General features: G+C 43.2%; 1 protein-coding gene across 1 annotated transcript in view; it reads left to right on the top strand.

Moving 5' to 3' along the window:
- The window catches only part of LOC123756091 (uncharacterized), a 133168-nt gene extending 123604 nt beyond the window's left edge, over positions 1 to 9564 (top strand). Inside the window, exon 12 of the mRNA XM_045739079.2 lies at positions 5970 to 9564. Within this exon, the coding sequence (XP_045595035.2) occupies positions 5970 to 6116 (147 nt within the window). The 3' untranslated portion in view covers positions 6117 to 9564. The remainder of the gene's footprint in view (positions 1 to 5969) is intronic.
- The last annotated feature ends 9860 nt before the right edge of the window (positions 9565 to 19424 follow it).

Genomic DNA, 19424 nt, shown 5'->3' with positions numbered 1-19424 from the left:
GCTGGATCTCGACAACCACTGGACAAACCGGATTAAAGGATCAGAGAGCCACGAGAGCACTATGAGAGTCAACAACACAGGAAGATTGACAATGAGAAAGGAGACAAAAAGCATAGAGAATAGCATAAAGTTCCGCTGTGAAGATGCTAGTTTCCGGAGGTAAACGACACATGTAAGTGCAATCAGGAAAAACAACAGAGTAGCTAACACCGTCTGCAGACTTAGACCCATAGGTGAAGATGGAAACGAAGTGGGAGAAGAAAAGTGCTCAAGGAAAAGGCGTTTTAGAACCATAGGAGGGTTAAAAGCTTTAGTGATGCGGGTCAAGGAAGTACAAATATGCAGAAGGGGGACTCTCCACGGGGGCAAAGAAGGAACAATACGAGTAGAAATATTAGAAATACAAACTGAAAGAGAATCCTCTAAGAGAGATAACCGGACAGAAAGAGGGAGGTGGTGAAGAGGAACAGGAACTGCAAGAGGGGTAAAAGTTAAAGCACGACAGAGGCGAGACGAAGGATGTTGCAAGGACTGTGCAAGGTAGCGAAGACAGTAGCGATCACGGCGGTCCTGGAGAGATAGGAAGCCAGTGTCAACATACAACCTGAGGATGGGAGTTGAACAAAAGGCACCAGAATGGAGGTGCAACCCAATATGGTGTAAAGCATCAAGACGGCGAAGAGTAGGAGAAGCAGACGAGTAAGCAGGGCAACAATAATCGAGCTTAGATAGGATGAGAGAGGAATGTAAAGCAAGTAGAGTGCGCCTATCCGCTCTCCAAGAAGTATGGGACAATACTTGAAGGAGGGTAAGGGCCTTAGAGCACTCAACATGGAGGTAAGAGATATGGGGAGACCAAGACAAATGAGTGTCAAAGAATAACCCGAAAAGCTTCAAGGAATCTTTATACTCAAGGGGATGACCATAAAGTGACAAAGAGGGACGAAGAACGACCCGTTTCCAAGTAAGTCATGGCACAAGTCTTAGTAGTAGAGAACTTAAAGCCATGATCGGTGGCCCAAGACGACACTGCATCAATCGCAAGTTGAAGCCGGCATTGATGGAGAGGCGAATCATCACCCTGACAGCAAAGGGTAAGATCATCGACATAGAGAGCGGAGAAAACACCTGAAGGAAGAGAGGAAAGAAGACCATTGAGGGCAACCATAAAAAGAGTAGTGCTCAGAACACTACCCTGGGGCACACCTTCGTATTGCTGAAAAGAGGCAGAGAGAGAGGTACCAAGCCTCACCCGAAAGGAACGACAAGAGAAGAAGCTGCAGAGAAAGAGAGGGAGATAGCCATGAAGGCCAAAAGAATGAAGCTGGAATAGAATATGATATCGCCAAGTGATGATGTAAGCCTTTTCCAGGTCAAAAAGAACGGCAACAACGGAGGTCTTCGCAGCAAAAGCAGTACGAATATAGACCTCCAAGTTCACCAGGACATCTGTTGTGCTGCGGCACTTGCGGAAACCAAATTGAGAAGGGGAGAGGAGGTGATAGTGTTCCAGGAACCACATCAGACGAACGTTAACCATACGTTCAAAGAGTTTGCAGACACAACTTGTGAGGGCAATAGGGCGAAAGTCCTTAGGGATGTTCCCAGAGACCCTGGTTTGCGAAAAGGGAGGACAACAGCATCGAGCCAGTCCTCAGAGACTGACGACGACTCCCAGATCTGATTATATAGACTCAGTAAATACTGAGACGTGCACAGAGAGAGATGGTGAAGCATCTCATAATGAATGCCATCGGAGCCCGCCGCCGTAGAACTACAGAGGGTCAGGGCAGAACGAAGTTCAGAGAGAGAGAAGGGATCGTTATAGGGAAGTCGAAGAAGAGTGCAGAAATCTAAAGGATGAGATTCAAGGACAGGTTTAGGAAGAAGAAAAGATTGGGGAAGAAGAAGACCAGAGCTAACAGAAGAGAAGTGGGAACCCAGTTCGGTAGCGGCCTGCAACGGATCTGCCACAAGAGTACCATGGAGGTGAAGGACCGGTGAAGCATCGGGAATGAACTTACCCGCTATCTTGCGAATACGCTTACAGATCTGCGGCAGAGGAGTTTCGGACGTAATGGTGGAGACATAAGACATTCACGTTTAGCCATATGGATGGCCCTACAGGCCACCGCACTCGCCTTCCAAAATAAAAGAATCGGCCGTCTGCCGGCGTCGGTGTCTTTTCCAGGCTGCACGCTTACAGCGGACAGCTCGAGCACAGTCTGTATTCCACCAGGGAATGCACTTCCGTGGGCCCCGAGCGGAAGAGCGAGGAATAGAGCGGAGGGCAGCGTCGAAGACGGTATCATGAAAAAGGAGGAGAGAGCAAGAGAGAGGCAGAAGGGAGAGGTCAGAGAGAGCAGCACTGAGGGTAAATAGGTTCCAGTTTGCCTTAGCAAACTGCCACCTAGAGAAGGAGAGGAGAGGGTGAAAAGAGAAAAATGTAACAAGGATGGGGAAACGGTCACTGCCATGGAGGTCATCAAGAATCTGCCACGTGAAATCTAAGTAAAGAGAAGACGAGCAAAGAGAAAGATCAAGACAGGAAAGGGTGCGAGTCCGAGAGTCCAAATGCATGGACTCGCCAGAATTCAGAAGAGACAGGGAAGATGAGAGGATGAACGGCTCAAGAAGGCGACCCCGAGTGTTCATCAGAACATCACCCCAAAGGGAATGACGGCAATTGAAATCACCCAGCAGGAGTACAGGCTCCGGCAAGGAGTCCAGTAGGTGTTTCTGATCGGAAAAAGAAAGCGGGACACTCGGGGGGGAGATAAATGGAACAAACGGTGTACCATTTCCTCACAAAGATACAAGCAGCAGAACAATGGAGAGGCGAAGGAAAAAGTAATGGGACAAAGGGAACATCAGAGCGAATCAAGAGAGCAGAAGAGTTTAAGAGCCCCAGCAACAGCTGGGGGGGGGGGGGGGAGAGAAAGGAATAGCCACGAAAGTGACCAGGACGAGCACCAAGCATTGGCTCCTGGAGACAGACACAAAGGGGTGAAAACTGCGAAATCAGAAGCTGGAGTTCGAGGAAATTGGTGTAGTAACCACAAACGTTCCATTGAAGAATAGACATCGACAAGAAGAGGAAGGACAGCAACAGAAAACAACGAAGAAATAAAGGCAAAAAGGGAACACAGTACGTTAAAGAAGGGCAGGATCAGGGTCAGGGTCAGCGAAGTCAGGATTAGAGGGCATGGGTAAACTGAGTAAAGAAGGAAGGATGGTAGCTAGAGGACTGACCAGGGGCGGACAAGTAGGGTCTGGAGGAGGAAGAGGGGGGGATAACCGAGGGTCAAGGACAGCAGCAGGAGGGGCAGAAACCAGGGGATGCACCTCAACAAGGGCACCAAGCGAGAGGAAAGCAGGAGTCAAAGAGACCTTCATAGCACGAACAGGGGGCGTAACCACCAAAACGGGAGGGGACGGAGCGAGAGTGTCAGAAGTAGGGGTGAGGAAGAAAGCGAAGCCTTTTTACCCACCTAGGAGGAGGAAGAAGAGGAGCGAGGCTTACGCTTCTGACTCAAAGAGACAGGTGTCCCAGCAACTACGTACTGGGCAAGGGATTCCAGCGTCCCAACAGGAGAAGCTGAACGAGAGCATACCTGATGGCCGTTGGGAGAGCGATGGACATCAGCCCGTACTGACAGGCGGCGTGGAGGGCCAATAGACGGAGGAGAAGGATGGGAAGGAGGATCGGAGGGAGATGACGAAGAAGACACAGGAGATATGACAGACTGGACAGAAAGAAGGGGCACCCCAGACAGAGGACCAGGAGGGTGACCCTTGGGGACAGACCTCAAAGGAACAGAGGAGGGAGCGGTGGGTGTATCAGGGTCCAAGGCCTGGAAACGGTTTTGAGTCTGAGGAAGGTGGGAAGGACGAAGAGAGGAAGAGCGCAACATGCGAGCATAAGAGACATTAGCATAAGGTGGGAGCCGGCGAACCTGGCGCCTCACCTCAGGAAAAGATAAATGCTCTCGGTGCTTCAAGTTGAGGACGGCTGCCTCAAGCTTGTAATGTATACACGCACAGGAGAAGGTAGGGTGGGCCTCACCGCAATTGAGGCAGCGAGCCTGGGAAGAAGTACATTCCGACTTAGAGTGACTATCGCCCCCACACAAAGGACAGAGAGAGAGACAGTTCCAGAGCAGCGGAGGGAACCATGCCCAAATCTCCAGTACTTATTACAGAGTCGAGGAGAGGGAATGTACTCCTGGACGGAGCACCTGGCACCAGAAAGAATGACAGAGGGTGGAAGGGTCCTACCATCAAAGGTAATCTTCACAACCCGAAGGGGTTGACGGCGACGACCACGAGGGGGACGAGTAAACGTGTCCACCAGGAGGACAGAATGGCCCTGGGCATCGAGGATATGACGAATATCTTCGTGGCAGCCCTGGAGATTCTGAACACCGGTAGCAACATGGAGTGGGAGGAGAATAGTGCCAACACTGGCATTCAACCGAGCGTTCTTGGAGGCTCAAACAGGGGTTTCGCCAAGGCAGGACAAGGCGGCCAAGCTGGAGGCTGCATCCTGAGGAGCAGCAGCAACAACACGTGCACCGAGACGGGTGGGGTGGAAAGTAAGAGGCATCTACGGAATCAACAAGGTGCTTATGAAGGGAGAAATCATCAGGAGGTGCAGAATCAAGAGGGAGGAGATCAAAGTATTTGGTCCATGAAACGGGACCAAACAAGGCCTGATATGCATCAGTACGGGAAGGAATCGAGTGAGTGCGGTCGTGTCGAGGATGGCGTTAAGAACCCCCAGAGAGAGAGAGGGGTTAAAAGGCACAGTAGTCACAACTAGAGACTCAGCCATGCCAGGGAACGAGGTGGTAACCACTGGGGGTTTGGGGCTCGACCCAAGCACAGAGGAGGGAGGGGAGCCGAGGGGAGTAGTCAGAGAGGTCAAAGGAGGAGCAAGGTCGGGGCCCAAAGCAGCTGGGGCTACAGAGCCTGGTCTTCTAATATGGTCCGACTCGGGGGCTTGGTCACCCACCCCACGAGCCTGAGAAGGTAAAAGAGGAACAGAATGTGACTTGGTACGAAAAGAAAAACATTCATTAACGAATGTGCCCCCCATACCCACCATGGAGCCACATAGAGGCAGGACACCCAACAAGAAGCTATCGCCGATCATGTCGGGGCCCGCTAGGGGTGCGTCGTGAGTATACGCCCCACAAACTCCACCTTAAGAGCCATCAGTCCATCGAGATCGGACTCAGTGATGAAAGGAGGATTGACAATAAAAGGTTCCCCTCGCTCTCGACGTTGGGTACTACAGTTCTACGGGTGCAAGGATATGCCTCCTCAAGCACCCGGGCGTAAAAATAGAAGAAGACCAAAAGAATAACCAAAACAAGCAAAAGGTCGGCAGGAAACGACAAGCAGATAGGAGAAGAGGGGAGAAAAACGAAACATAAGGAAAAGGAAAAGCGATCTGGCACAATTGGAGAAGACAGCAGCAGGAGCATAAGGCCACAAAAGGACAGAGGACTGTCCCATGGAGCATCACACTCCGGCAGCCGACCACCAAGCCCCCTCACGGGGCCAATGGGCCGGATGGGGAGGGGGCGGATCCCCCAAAGTGATACGCCTAGGTACATGAAGATAGCTAAGAATTATATACCAATAATTGTAATTAGGGTAAATTTAAATAAAGGAACATTAAATTACTAATTATAAATGTAAATATTATTTGTAATTGAATGAATCTATTCTTATATATATAATACATTATAATTATTTATTATTATTAAAATAAACAAGTCCCCCACTCTATGTGCGTGTTTTCTTCCATACGCAGAAAATCCCAACTCTTATCTTGCTGTCATTATCAGCTCTCATTCTTTTATCATTTACCTTGCAAGTACAGTACAGTACTTCATAATGATACTGGCTTAATTGGGTCTCTTGATAATTACCTTACCTTACCATGATTCGTGTGTCAGCAGGACCGCCTCTACTGGGAGCTGGTGACCTTCAATCCCCATGACCAACTGCGCAACAACAATGTTGTGGGACCTTCCTACGTCCATCATAAATGGTACGACATCTGTGACACTGAGCTCGACCCCTACTACGCCTACTCTCTGGTCTAGTTAAAGGCTGGACTACCTTCTTTTATGAGACCCTTCCAGCCATGACTTCATCTAAATTATTGCCAAACAGCTGGAGCTCCACTGCAGTAAAATATCGTGTAGATTACTTTGGAATATCTCGTGCATACTGCAAACACCTGCATAACATTTTCCAGCTACTGTTCTTTTGTATCCTAAATCCAAGCTGCTACAAGTTCTCACACTACATGGGTAGAGATTTGCATGCAAAGAAAAACAACATGGAAATTATACATATATGGTCCATATACAGGCGGCTTCGTTCTCAATTCACAATCGGGAATTCTGGGTTTGGATCCTGGGTGGGGACAGAAATGGTTGGGCGCATTTCCTATCGCCTAATGTTTACATATCAGTAAATAAGTACCCAGGAGTTAGTCAGCTTGTTGTGGGGTTGCATCCTAGAGAGGATCAGTAATTCAACTTTGGGAGAGACCTCAAAATAAGCCTAAAATATACACTGCCTGTACACACACGACACAATGAACTATTATATATCAATCAGGACCGAAAGCCAAGCATTGTCAAGAGGTTACAGGACGAGTGCTAGTTCATGTACATATTTTAAGGTCAACCATAAAAATTGGATGCTTGTTACATTGGGAGAATGGACTGACAAGGTTAATATTAGAGGTAAGAACTTTCTTGCTAGTCTATAACCATGTAAGTGTAGAATTCAGAAGATACTTTTTATTGTCTTTATAACTTCACTTCACTAAAGTCACTAAAGTCATGTTTCTTATGGAGTGTTTTATAAGATACAGAAACACCCTAACCCAGGCACAGCTTGTGTGTCTTAGCCTTTCAATGGGGCGAGATATCTCCGACAGTGCCTTAGTTATCACCCTAGTCGAGCACGTGTATGGATGTGCTGCTCTAATGTGACGTCTGAAAATAACGTTCACACCCTAGTCAAGTAACAAGAGGATATAATTCTCGAGGTTAAGCCATCACCCTAACCAGGTTCATATAACTGTACATTGGTGTTTGTACAAACTTGCATGCCGTACATTAGCAACAGTTCATGTAAAGTAGCGACTTGTAGAGAGGTTTTAACTCGAGCCCTTCACATAATCATGCACTACCCAGCCTGACCTTCAGAGTGGCTTGGAAACCCCACCTCAGCAATTCTCTCTCTCGCTAGGGCGCTCTTCTTCTTATAGTGGCTAGATGTTCCATTCTGTCACCTAAACTTGTGTGCAATTTGTGAGGGTGGGTGACACCTGTCACCTACATGTATGTGTACCTTCTGGTGGGGAGGGTGGTCGACACCCCATCACCTACATGTGTGTGTGCACCTACACCTGTCTCCTGAACATATGTGCACCATGTGGTGGTGGTGGTTGACACCTGTCAATTACACATATATATACACCTTGTGGAGGACTCAACATCTATCACCTAGATATATGTGCACTCTGTAGTGGAGGAAAGACATACATGTTGACCTCCCTCAGTCCCTCACCCCTGAGGAAGGTCAATATATAAAGACCTCCCTCACCCCTGAGGAAGGTCAATATATAAAGACCTCCCTCACCCCTGAGGAAGGTCAATATATAAAGACCTCCCTCACCCCTGAGGAAGGTCAATATATAAAGACCTCCCTCACCCCTGAGGAAGGTCAATATATAAAGACCTCCCTCACCCCTGAGGAAGGTCAATATATAAAGACCTCCCTCACCCCTGAGGAAGGTCAATATATAAAGACCTCCCTCACCCCCTGAGCTGTGACGGCACAGCCTGCTGCCAGTCATTACACAGTTTTCCCAGTTTACAGCCCCCATAGTTATTCAACACAACTAGCCACTTCACCACCATAGTTATTAAACAGAACAAGTCACCTACATGTGACTCCACCATGGTCACTCAACAGAACCAGTCACTACACCACAATGGTCACTCAACAGAACCAGTCACTACACCACCATGGTCACTCAACGGAACCACTTACTACACCCCACCCCACAGTCACACAACAGATCCAGTCATGATGTAGTGCCAGTAGCAGTGATCCATTGAGGCAATCACCAATGAACACCCCTGTAACTCTGGCCAATGTATCTCCGACAACCAAGTCATTGGTGATGCTTGCCCAACGACATCATGTTATTCTCAAGTATCTGGTGCTGTTGTCAATTACCTGTTGCTATTGTCAACTACTGTACCTAGTGCTGTCCTCTAGTACCTGTTCTTATCCTGAGCTACCTATCGTTATCCTCAACTAAATAATGTTATCCTGAACTACCTGTTGCTATCATCAACTACCTGTTAGTATCCATAACTAGCTGTTGCTATTGTCAACTACCTGCTGCTATCCTCAGCTACCTGTGACTATCTTCAACTACCTATTGCTACCATCAATTACCTATTACTATCATTAACTACTTGTTGCTATCCTCAACCACCTGTTGCTATCCACAAGGCATTTCCCAGTGTATGGTGTGTACATTAACAACTCTTATTATAGTTGACTTATAACTTTCACAATGTGTGATGTATATTATAGAAAAAACATTAGTTTTAGTTGACTGTCCTACAATAAATGTAGTTGAGACAAAAGACTCCATATATCTTGCAAGAATTTCTCGTTTGTTTTGGATTGTTCAAGTAGTTTTAGATTTCCTATACACTCGCACACGTTACCAAATAACATTAACTTGTACTATTAACTGAAAAAATTATTATCTGTAAATTCTATTACTTATTTAATGAAGGGTCTGGGACATAAATCTTAAAAGTAAGCCATGAAAAAGTTAACTGCTAGACTGCTTCCTTGTAACCATAGCACTGTATTTTTTAAATTGCACTGCAAGAAATTGTAGTATTTGCTGAATCTAAATACAGTAAGTAATAAATGAGAAGTCTACCTATTCATATTTTAGTTCTGATGTAATTGTTAATAATTTCTATATGTTCCAGTCTTGTTCTTTATCTGTGATATTAGATGTAACCAGACAGAGCGTACACACGGCCGCCTAGTGCTGGACTGTGCGTGTCAATACAAGCACTGCTTCTTCACCTGGCTCATAATTTGCCATTTAATTAATCTCTCAAATTGTTATTTTTTATTGTCCCTGTATAAGAGTAATAATACTGAAGCTATTTCATTTAATCAGGTATAAAATTTTATTTTTATTAAGCACATAATTCATTGAGTGTTTTAGCAACTTATATGTAATAAAGTTTCCTACTCCACATGCCACTGGAGTCAATAGTGTTTACTGTATGAAGTTGTTACATTAGCTTAGGTTTTAATTTTGAGCTAGAGTGGATTTATTACTGTGTGCATTTGAAAGTATTACTGTAATAAGCTTTAAAGCACTTACTTTAATCTTTGACAGCCAACTTGGCAAAAATTATAGTAATATTATTGTAGATCTGTAAATAGTAAATTATAGTATAGTAATAACAATAAAATATTCAAAACTGACTGACTTTGTTTCATAGACACGATTGTTGATGTCTCCAAATTGGTTTACATCACATTATTGTTGTACCTAGATACAGTATCAAAAATATCAGTATCTATTACAGCCACTTCTCACCATCACAAATCTTAGGAAAGAAATATTATAGGATTGATTCTTATTAGCTAAGCCTAAACAGTATGAGTGGCTTTGAACTCTCCTAGTTTGCTTTAAATTAGTTTCAAAATTGATTGTGTCATCTTTTACCTTAAATAAAGAATTATCAAAAAAGAAAGTGCCATGTCTGGAAAACTACTTATTACCATCGGGCATGGATCATGTAATCAGAAATTCCCAGATATCATTCTGGATGTTAACGTGTACAGACAGAGAAGTCAGCAGACGGGTAATCAATGCTGTAAAAGACTGCAATGGAGAGCGAGAAGGCATGTCACCTGGAGCAAGAGTCAAGATGTAGCACAAGTAGGAATGAGGGCACTGTAGGGTCCGCACAATGTACCGAAGGTAATACCAACCATGAAGATTACATAACATAAAACTAGTTTCTAATTCAGGTCATTCCATCTTTGTCACTTAAGCTCAGGTCATTTCATCTCTAGGTCACTCCACCATCAGTTAATTCATACTCCAGATTGTTCCACTTTCAAAACACTTCACCTCCAGGTCACTCAATCTACAGGTTATTCCATCTCTACATCACTCCATCTCTAGGCCACTCTTGCTACAGGTCACTCCAACTCCAGATAATTTGTGCTCCAGATTGCTGCACCTATAGGTCATTCCACCTCTATTATCTTCAAACCCCAGGTCATTCAAAGCTCCAGATCAATCCACCTCCAGGTCACTCAAGCTACAGGTCATTGAAGCTCCAGGCTACACCACCTCCAGGTCACTCACAACAACATATAACATTAAAAAATCAGAAGCGAACAAATAAATTTATCTTTCTGGTGAGTTCTTGATGGCTTCAATCCATCCCAGGCCCTTGTGAATCATTATATAAACTTACCAGGGACCAGAGGCTAAAACCTTGCCCCTTTAAACAAGTGCAAGGAACAGGAGATATAAGATTACCCTAATCAAGAAAAATTCACCAGAAGGTGGGAGAACCAAAACATACAAACAGCAAGATAAACTAAGCATAGAAATTTAGAAATCAAAGACCCAAAATGAGCAATCATCCAGATGTGAAGCAGTTCTCTTGTACGTTCCACCTGCACACCACAGAAGGAATGTGACCCTTCTTCCTACATCCATTAGTCAGGAAGATGAAAACGAAAATAAGCCCTTCAAGAGGGTTGGTAGAAAGGTCCTACCAGAAAGAAGCATTTTATTACAATCAACACTGCCTCTCTGGGAAGACTCCTATTGGTGGCTCCTTAGTACCATGTCACTACAGAGAAAAAACAAAAGGGGTACTCATCAGGGGCATTGAAAAGCTGCAGAAAGTAATCTTCATACTGCCCTAAAGCCCCACAATATCCAGCATGGACTGGGTATGTTGACTAAGTACCAAGCTGCCAGCACAGTTGGACTGCCAAAATCCTAGAGCTTGAATGTCTGGGCAAAAAGCCAACATTGAATGTAATTACATGCCAGTTTCTGGGTGAGCCCAAGAGGCTCCCTGAAACTATATTACTGATCAAGTGACATACTACTTGAGTGTCATCAGTAGCAGTTTTTGTTATCTACTTGGGACCACAAGTCAGAACCTGGCTCCCTCAGGAACGCGCAGGGAGCAAATGGCCCCTGAACACCTTGCATTTGAAGTTTATCATCTTGCCATCAACCAGGGTAGCACTAAGAATGGCAGGCAAATCAAAACAGATTACTACATGACTGAAGAACGAAACCAGCACCCTTAAAATGTGAAAAAACTCTCCCAACCAGAAAACAAATAGCAAACCAGACCCTGCTAATTAGCTTCACCACCTCCCTCATTGGGGAAAGTGGGGAGCTGGCCCAGGTCAGCCGGAACGACAACGATTAGTTCTGGAATTATGAAAAGTCGCCAACTTAAGGGATGGTGTCAGGGAGCTTCCAAGGGCTCACCCAGAAACTGGCATTTTATTACATTCAGTGCTGGTTTTCTGGAGGAAGCCCCATTAGCCCCCTGGAGCTAACTACCCACAGAGACAGGAAAAAACAGGGGACTTACCAGGGAAGCAGAAGTATCGCAGGTATCAACTCAAAAGCGAGTCCGACGTTACGACAGATGCCCCAGGGCAACACAAGGCCACCGAGAAACAAAGGACAGTGACAAGATACCAAGCCGCCAAGACCCCATTAACCCACCAAAACCCAAATATTGCACCCAAATATTGGCCAAAAGCATTATTAAAAACAGCTGTCAGAGCGACACAGACATGGAAAGCATGAGCACGAGGGTAGACCACAGGCTCGCTAGACAAAACAACACTGCGGACGACTTGGCACACATGAGCCCCTAGAACAGGTAAATGCAAAGTTATGAGGATTGGAATAGGAGTGCGAAGATCAGTACAACAGTATAGGATGATGGGAAGACAAATACTGTACTTCAAATCAGAAAAGGAGAAAGACCTGGGAATGAACATAACCCCAAATCTGATGCCAGTAGCACACATTAGCAGAATAACAACAGTTGCATATGGTAAATTTTTTATTTTATTTTATTTATATATACAAGAATTCTTACTTCCTTGTAAAGCCACTAGCATGCACAGCATTTCAGGCAGGTCCTTAATCCTAATTTTTTTTGGAATATGACCTGCCAAATCATTTAACAACCTGGATGTTTACTTCTGGGTGAACAGAGGCTACAGTTAAGGATTGGTGCCCAGTCAATCCTCCTCGGCCAGGATACGAACCTAAGGCAAAGAGCTCCTGAAGCAACAGGCGAGTGTTTTACCACTGTGCCACTGGAACTGCATACTTTCCAACATCTGTGTATCCTTCAGAAACTTGGATAAACAAGCTTTCCAGACCCTATATACAGTGAAGGTGAGGCCCACTCTTGAATATGCACCCCAAGCATGGAACTCTTACCTAAAAAAGGAGAAGGATAAAGTAGAAAAGGTCCAAAAATATGCAATGAGACTTGTTCAGGAGCTGAATGGATTGAGCTATGAGGAAAGATTGAAGGGACTGGACCTAACCACACTGGAGAAAAGGAGCGATAAGGGGGGACATGATAACAACATATAAGATTCTGATGGAAATTGACAAAATAAACAAAGTAGCATTCTTCAGAGCTAGGAACAGCAGAACGAGAGGTCATACCTGCTTGATACCTGTTTGATGGGGTTCTGGGAATTTACTCCACTCCCCAGGGGAGTCAGCCACTCCCCTGACTTGTGAGAGCAGGTAGAAGGCAGGTAAATATACAATATATAGCTAAAAGTTTCTAAAACAGTAGGTATTCTCTCCAAATTCAGACACTACTAGTATGTACCTTACCCTGCCCTAGTAACTATTATTCACTCATTTATCCATGTCTCACCTATGGTGTCTGTGCCTGGGGATCTACCCACTCTCAATTACCTGTAACCCTTAATTACTCAACATAAATCAGCAATTTAGACAAGAAATATTTACTTAATAACATGTAATTAATATCTAATAATCAATACAAAGTAACTAATTTCACTCACACTTTCCCATAGATAATAAGTTACTTTTGTGTTACTCATATCTTAAATTTCATTTACTAATAATTTTGTTCTTTCTTAAGTGTCATCCAATTATTTCATCTTATTTATAAAATTACTTTTTCACTTGCATATTTACAAATATGCTTTCAAAAAATTCAAAATTCAAATGTTTATTCAGGTAAAGTACAGTACATACATACAAGGTGTCATACAAACATTGATAGATTTATAGATAGAGCTAGTACATACAATGCCTAAAGCCACTATTACGCAAAGCTTTTCAGGCAGGAAAAACACTAAAGACTAAAACCTAATACTAATTGAGATTAGAGTATAAATTATGTTGAGAAAATATAAAAATAAAAAAGGGGGGAACATGGCAGAAAAATAGCAAATATACAATTTGGTCAACAAACAGCATAGTTTAAAATGACAGACATTTTAGGGGTAAGGTAGGTTACAGGGAGTTAATTAGGTAGTACTTAGTTTTTATCTTAAACTGGTTGAGAGAGGTACAGTCTTTAACATGATTGGGAAGGTCATTCCACATTCTGGGTCCCTTGATTTGTAGAGCATTTCTAGTTTGATTAAGTCGTACTCTTGGAATATCAAAAAGGTATTTGTTTCTGGTGTGGTGCTCATGGGATCTGTTACAACCTTCTAGGAAGCTTTTAAGGTCATGATTGACATTACAGTTCAGCATTTTATTATATATATATATATATATATATATTATATATATATATATATATATATATATATATATATATATATATATATATATATATATATATATATATATACAGTGGAACCTCTATTAACGAGTTTAATCCGTTCTGGCACCGAGCTCGTTACCTGGAAAACTCGTCTTTGGAAACAAATTTCCCCATTTAAAATAAAGGATATAAATTTAATCCGTTCCACTCCCAAAAACATCCATACTTGTATGACTTTTTTTTATGTAAATATAATACTGCACATGTAAATATAAATATTTTGTTGTAGTGTTTTAATGTTTACTTTACCTTATGAAGAGTAGTTGCTGGCTTGAGGGAGACGATGGGGAGGTGGGAAGGAGGAGAGGGGTTATGGTGTGGAAGGAGAATCCACCTCTGAGTCAGGTGGACTCTCTCTTCTTGGGAATTTCCCCCAAATTTCATTTCAAATGTCACACAAGGATGCGTTAGACCAGCACCAAATAAAAAACTACGTTGATTACACTCGTTGTGTCGACAATATAATAGTCTTACCACAAAGATACAATACAATGCCGTTTTCTCAAATAGGCAATGTGGTAATTAAAGAAAACGGAAATTTCATGACAAACATGTATACAATCCCCAAGTCGATCGGATAAGAATTGGATTTTATAGAAATATTTGCTCAAATGACGCTTGAGCGCGGTGTTTGGGTGCATTCAAGAGAAAAAAAGTGTGTTACGTTCAAGCGACATATACCTGCGAAAGTGATAACACTTTCATAAAGTGTTATCACAACGTGATAAATTAATTAAACATTTTCACACACCGGGTTGTCACTGCTTTATCAGGGCAGCTTTTCCAAGAATGCGTTCACCTTTTCAAACAATCCAAACACTTCCCTGATCTCAGTGGAAGAGGCAGCATCCTCCCTTGCCTCCTCATTCCCTTACTAATGGTGTTAATTGTTGATGAGGACCTGCCATACTTCCTTGTGAGATCAATCACACAGACACCACACTCATGCTTTGCTATAATTTCCTTCTTAAAATCCACAGTAATTGAGTCTTTCTTCCTCTTGACAACACTATCTTTAGCAAGCAGCTTCTTTGGAGACATCATGTGTTACAAATTGTAGTCACAAAACCACTAAAAACCCAAAGAAAAGCTCAAATAAATCCAGAGGGATGCTTGTCGTGTGAGATACAACAACAACACTGGCGTCGGAGGCGTCCGAGAATTTGCGAGAACCCGTGAGACGCTAGGAAGCGCCATGTGGTTTCACTCGTTAATAGAGGCGAGCTCGTCAATAGAGACAAATTTGCTGCGAGTGGCTTGCTCGTTACTGGAAAAACTCGTTAATAGAGACAGTATGGTTTTCGATCTGGAAGATCCTGTGTATCGAATTTACTCAGTTTCTATGATCGAGCCACAGAGATATTACAGGAAAGAGATGGTTGGGTTGACTGCATCTATCTGGACCTAAAAAAGGCTTTCGACAGAGTTCCACATAAGAGGTTGTTCTGGAAACTGGAAAATATTGGAGGGGTGACAGGTAAGCTTCTATCATGGATGAAAAATTTTCTGACTGATAGAAAAATGAGGGCAGTAATCAGAGGCAATGTATCGGAATGGACAAATGTCACAAGTGGAGTACCACAGGGTTCAGTTCTTGCACCAGTGATGTTTATTGTGTACATAAATGATCTACCAGTTGGTATACAGAATTATATGAACATGTTTGCTGATGATGCTAAGATAATAGGAAGGATAAGAAATTTAGATGATTGTCATGCCCTTCAAGAAGACCTGGACAAAATAAGTATATGGAGCACCACCTGGCAAATGGAATTTAATGTTAATAAATGTCATGTTATGGAATGTGGAATAGGAGAACATAGACCCCATACAACCTATATATTATGTGAGAAATCTTTAAAGAATTCTGATAAAGAAAGAGATCTAGGGGTGGTTCTAGATAGAAAACTATCACCTGAGGACCACATAAAGAATATTGTGCAAGGAGCCTATGCGATGCTTTCTAACTTCAGAATTGCATTTAAATACATGGATGGCGATATACTAAAGAAATTGTTCATGACTTTTGTTAGGCCAAAGCTAGAATATGCAGTTGTTGTGTGGTGCCCATATCTTAAGAAGCACATCAACAAACTGGAAAAGGTGCAAAGACATGCTACGAAGTGGCTCCCAGAACTGAAGGGCAAGAGCTACGAGGAGAGGTTGGAAGCATTGAACATGCCAAAACTAGAAGACAGAAGAAAAAGAGGTGATATGATCACTACATACAAAATAGTAACAGGGATTGATAAAATCGACAGGGAGGATTTCCTGAGACCTGGCACTTCAAGAACAAGAGGTCATAGATTTAAACTAGCTAAACACAGATGCCGAAGAAATATAAGAAAATTCACCTTCGCAAATAGAGTGGTAGACGGTTGGAACAAGTTAAGTGAGAAGGTGGTGGAGGCCAAGACCGTCAGTAGTTTCAAAGCGTTATATGACAAAGAGTGCTGGGAAGACGGGACACCACGAGCGTAGCTCTCATCCTGTAACTACACTTAGGTAATTACACTTAGGTAATTACTCGTTAATAGAGGTTCCACTGTGTGTATATATATATATATATATATATATATATATATATATATATATATATATATATATATATATATATATATATATATATATATATATATATATATATGTATACATATATATATATATACATATATATATATATATATATATATATATATATATATATATATATATATATATATATATATATATATATATATATATATATATATATACACACACATATACATATACATATACATACACACACATACACACACACACACACACAGGCGAGGATACGTGGAGAGCCAAGCTACTGGAGGTGGTGATTAGAAACTTCTTAACCCAGCATGTCAGAGAACCCACAAGGATGAGAGGAAATGACGAACCAGCGAGACTCGACCTGGTCTTCACCCTGAACGACTCTGACATAAGAGAAATCGGTTTTGAGGCCCCAGTAGGAATGAGCGACCACAGTGTATTGGTGTTTGAGTACCTGATTGAAGAAGGGTTATTGAACTCGAGGAGGGATACCGAAACCAAAAGGTTAGCACACCGAAAGGGAAACTATGAGGAGATAAGAAAATTCCTAAAAGATATAGCATGGGAAACAAAGCTCAGGGAAAAGATGGCCCAAGATATGATGGACTACATCACGCAAAAGTGCAAGGACGCAGCAAACAAGTTTGTCCCAGCCCAAAAGGAAAACAGTGAAATGAAGATGAGAAACTCATGGTTTAATCAGAGATGTAGGCTAGCTAAGCAGCAAAGTAAAAGGGCATGGAGAAACTATAGGAATAACAGGACACTGGAGAGTAGAAAAAGATACCAGAATGCCAGGAATGAATATGTCAGGATGAGAAGAGAGGCAGAAAGACAATACGAAAACGACATCGCAAGCAAGGCAAAGACTCAGCCTAAATTGCTGCATAGCCACATCAGGAGAAAAACAACAGTAAAGGAACAGGTTATGAAATTAAAGATAGGGGCAGAAGGATTCACTACAAATGACAAGGAAGTGTGTGAGGAACTGAATAAGAAATTCCAAGAGGTATTCACCTTAGAGCAAGGAGAAATCCCAAAGAGAGGGAATAGCTAACCAGGAACCACTGGAAGAGTTTGAGATTACCAGCGGGGAAGTAAGGAAGTGTTTACTAGAGTTGGATGTGACAAAGGCTATAGGCCCAGATGGAATCTCCCCTTGGATACTAAAGGAAGGAGCAGAAGAACTGTGCCTACCACTCTCCATAGTGTATAACAAATCTCTGGCAACAGGGGAACTGCCAGAAATTTGGAAAGCAGCTAACATAGTCCTGATATACAAGAAAGGGGATAGACAGGTGGCACTGAATTACAGGCCAGTGTCCCTAACCTGCATACCATGCAAGGTGATGGAGAAGATTATGCGAAGAAAGCTAGTGGAGCACCTGGAGCGAAAGAACTTTGTAACACAGCACCAACATGGATTCAGGGATGGCAGGTCCTGCCTCACAGGGTTACTTGAATTCTATGAGAAGGCAACAAAAATAAGGCAAGAAAGAGAAGGGTGGGCAGACTGCATATTTTTGGATTGTCAGAAAGCCTTTGATACAGTGCCACACAAGAGGCTAGTGAAAAAGCTGGAGATGCAGGCTGGAGTGAAAGGGAAGGTACTGCGTTGGATACAGGAGTACCTAAGCAACAGGAGACATCGAGTCAGTGTGAGGGGTGAGGTCTCAGATTGGCGAGACTTTACGAGTGGAGTCCCGCAGGGGTCAGTCCTTGGACCTATACTGTTTCTGATATATGTAAATGATCTCCCAGAGGGTATAGAATCGTTTCTCTCAATGTTTGCCGATGATGCAAAAATTATGAGGAGGATTGAAACTGAGGACGATAGTAGGAGGCTACAAGATGACCTAGACAGACTGAGTGAATGGTCCAACAAATGGCTGTTGAAGTTCAACCCGAGTAAATGCAAAGTAATGAAACTAGGCAGTGGAAACAGGAGGCCAGACACAGGATACAGATTGGAGATGAAGTACTTAATGAAACGGACAGAGAGAAAGAGCTAGGAGTTGATATCACACCAAACCTGTCTCCTGAAGCCCACATAAAAAGAATAACGTCTGCGGCATATGCGAGGCTGGCTAACATCAGAACAGCGTTCAGGAACCTGTGTAAGGAATCATTCAGAATCTTGTACACCACATATGTAAGACCAATCCTGGAGTATGCGGCCCCAGCATGGAGCCCGTATCTTGTCAAGCACAAGACGAAGCTGGAAAAAGTCCAAAGGTATGCCACTAGACTAGTCCCAGAACTAAGAGGCATGAGTTACGAGGAAAGGCTGCGGGAAATGCACCTTATGACACTGGAAGACAGAAGAGTAAGGGGGAGACATGATCACAACCTACAAAATCCTCAGAGGAATCGACCGGGTAAACAAGGATAAACTATTCAACACTGGTGGGACGCGAACAAGGGGACACAGGTGGAAACTGAGTACCCACATGAGCCACAGAGACGTTAGAAGGAACTTTCTCAGTGTCAGAGTAGTTAACGGATGGAATGCATTAGGCAGTGATATGGTGGAGGCTAACTCCATACACAGTTTCAAATGTAGATATGATAGAGCCCAGTAGGCTCAGGAATCTGTACACCAGTTGATTGACAGTTGAGAGGCGGGACCAAAGAGCCAAAGCTCAACCCCCGCAAGCACAAATAGGTGAGTAAATAGATGAGTACACACACACACACACACACACACACACCTAGGCAGGGAAGTAAATGAAATGTATGCCAAATTTTTAAAAATATACGAGGAAGGCACACAAACATTCATACCAAAACAGAGAGGCAGGGCCAGAAAACAGGATTAGTTTGACAGAAATTGTGAGAGGGCCAGAGACCAAAAGACACAAAAATGGAATCAGTATAGGAAGAGGCCAA

This window comes from Procambarus clarkii, chromosome 36, assembly GCF_040958095.1.
Source record: "Procambarus clarkii isolate CNS0578487 chromosome 36, FALCON_Pclarkii_2.0, whole genome shotgun sequence".
Classification (NCBI taxonomy): Eukaryota; Metazoa; Arthropoda; class Malacostraca; order Decapoda; family Cambaridae; genus Procambarus; species Procambarus clarkii.
The sequence above is the reverse complement of the archived record's forward strand: the minus strand, read 5'-3'. Positions and strand labels throughout refer to the sequence as shown.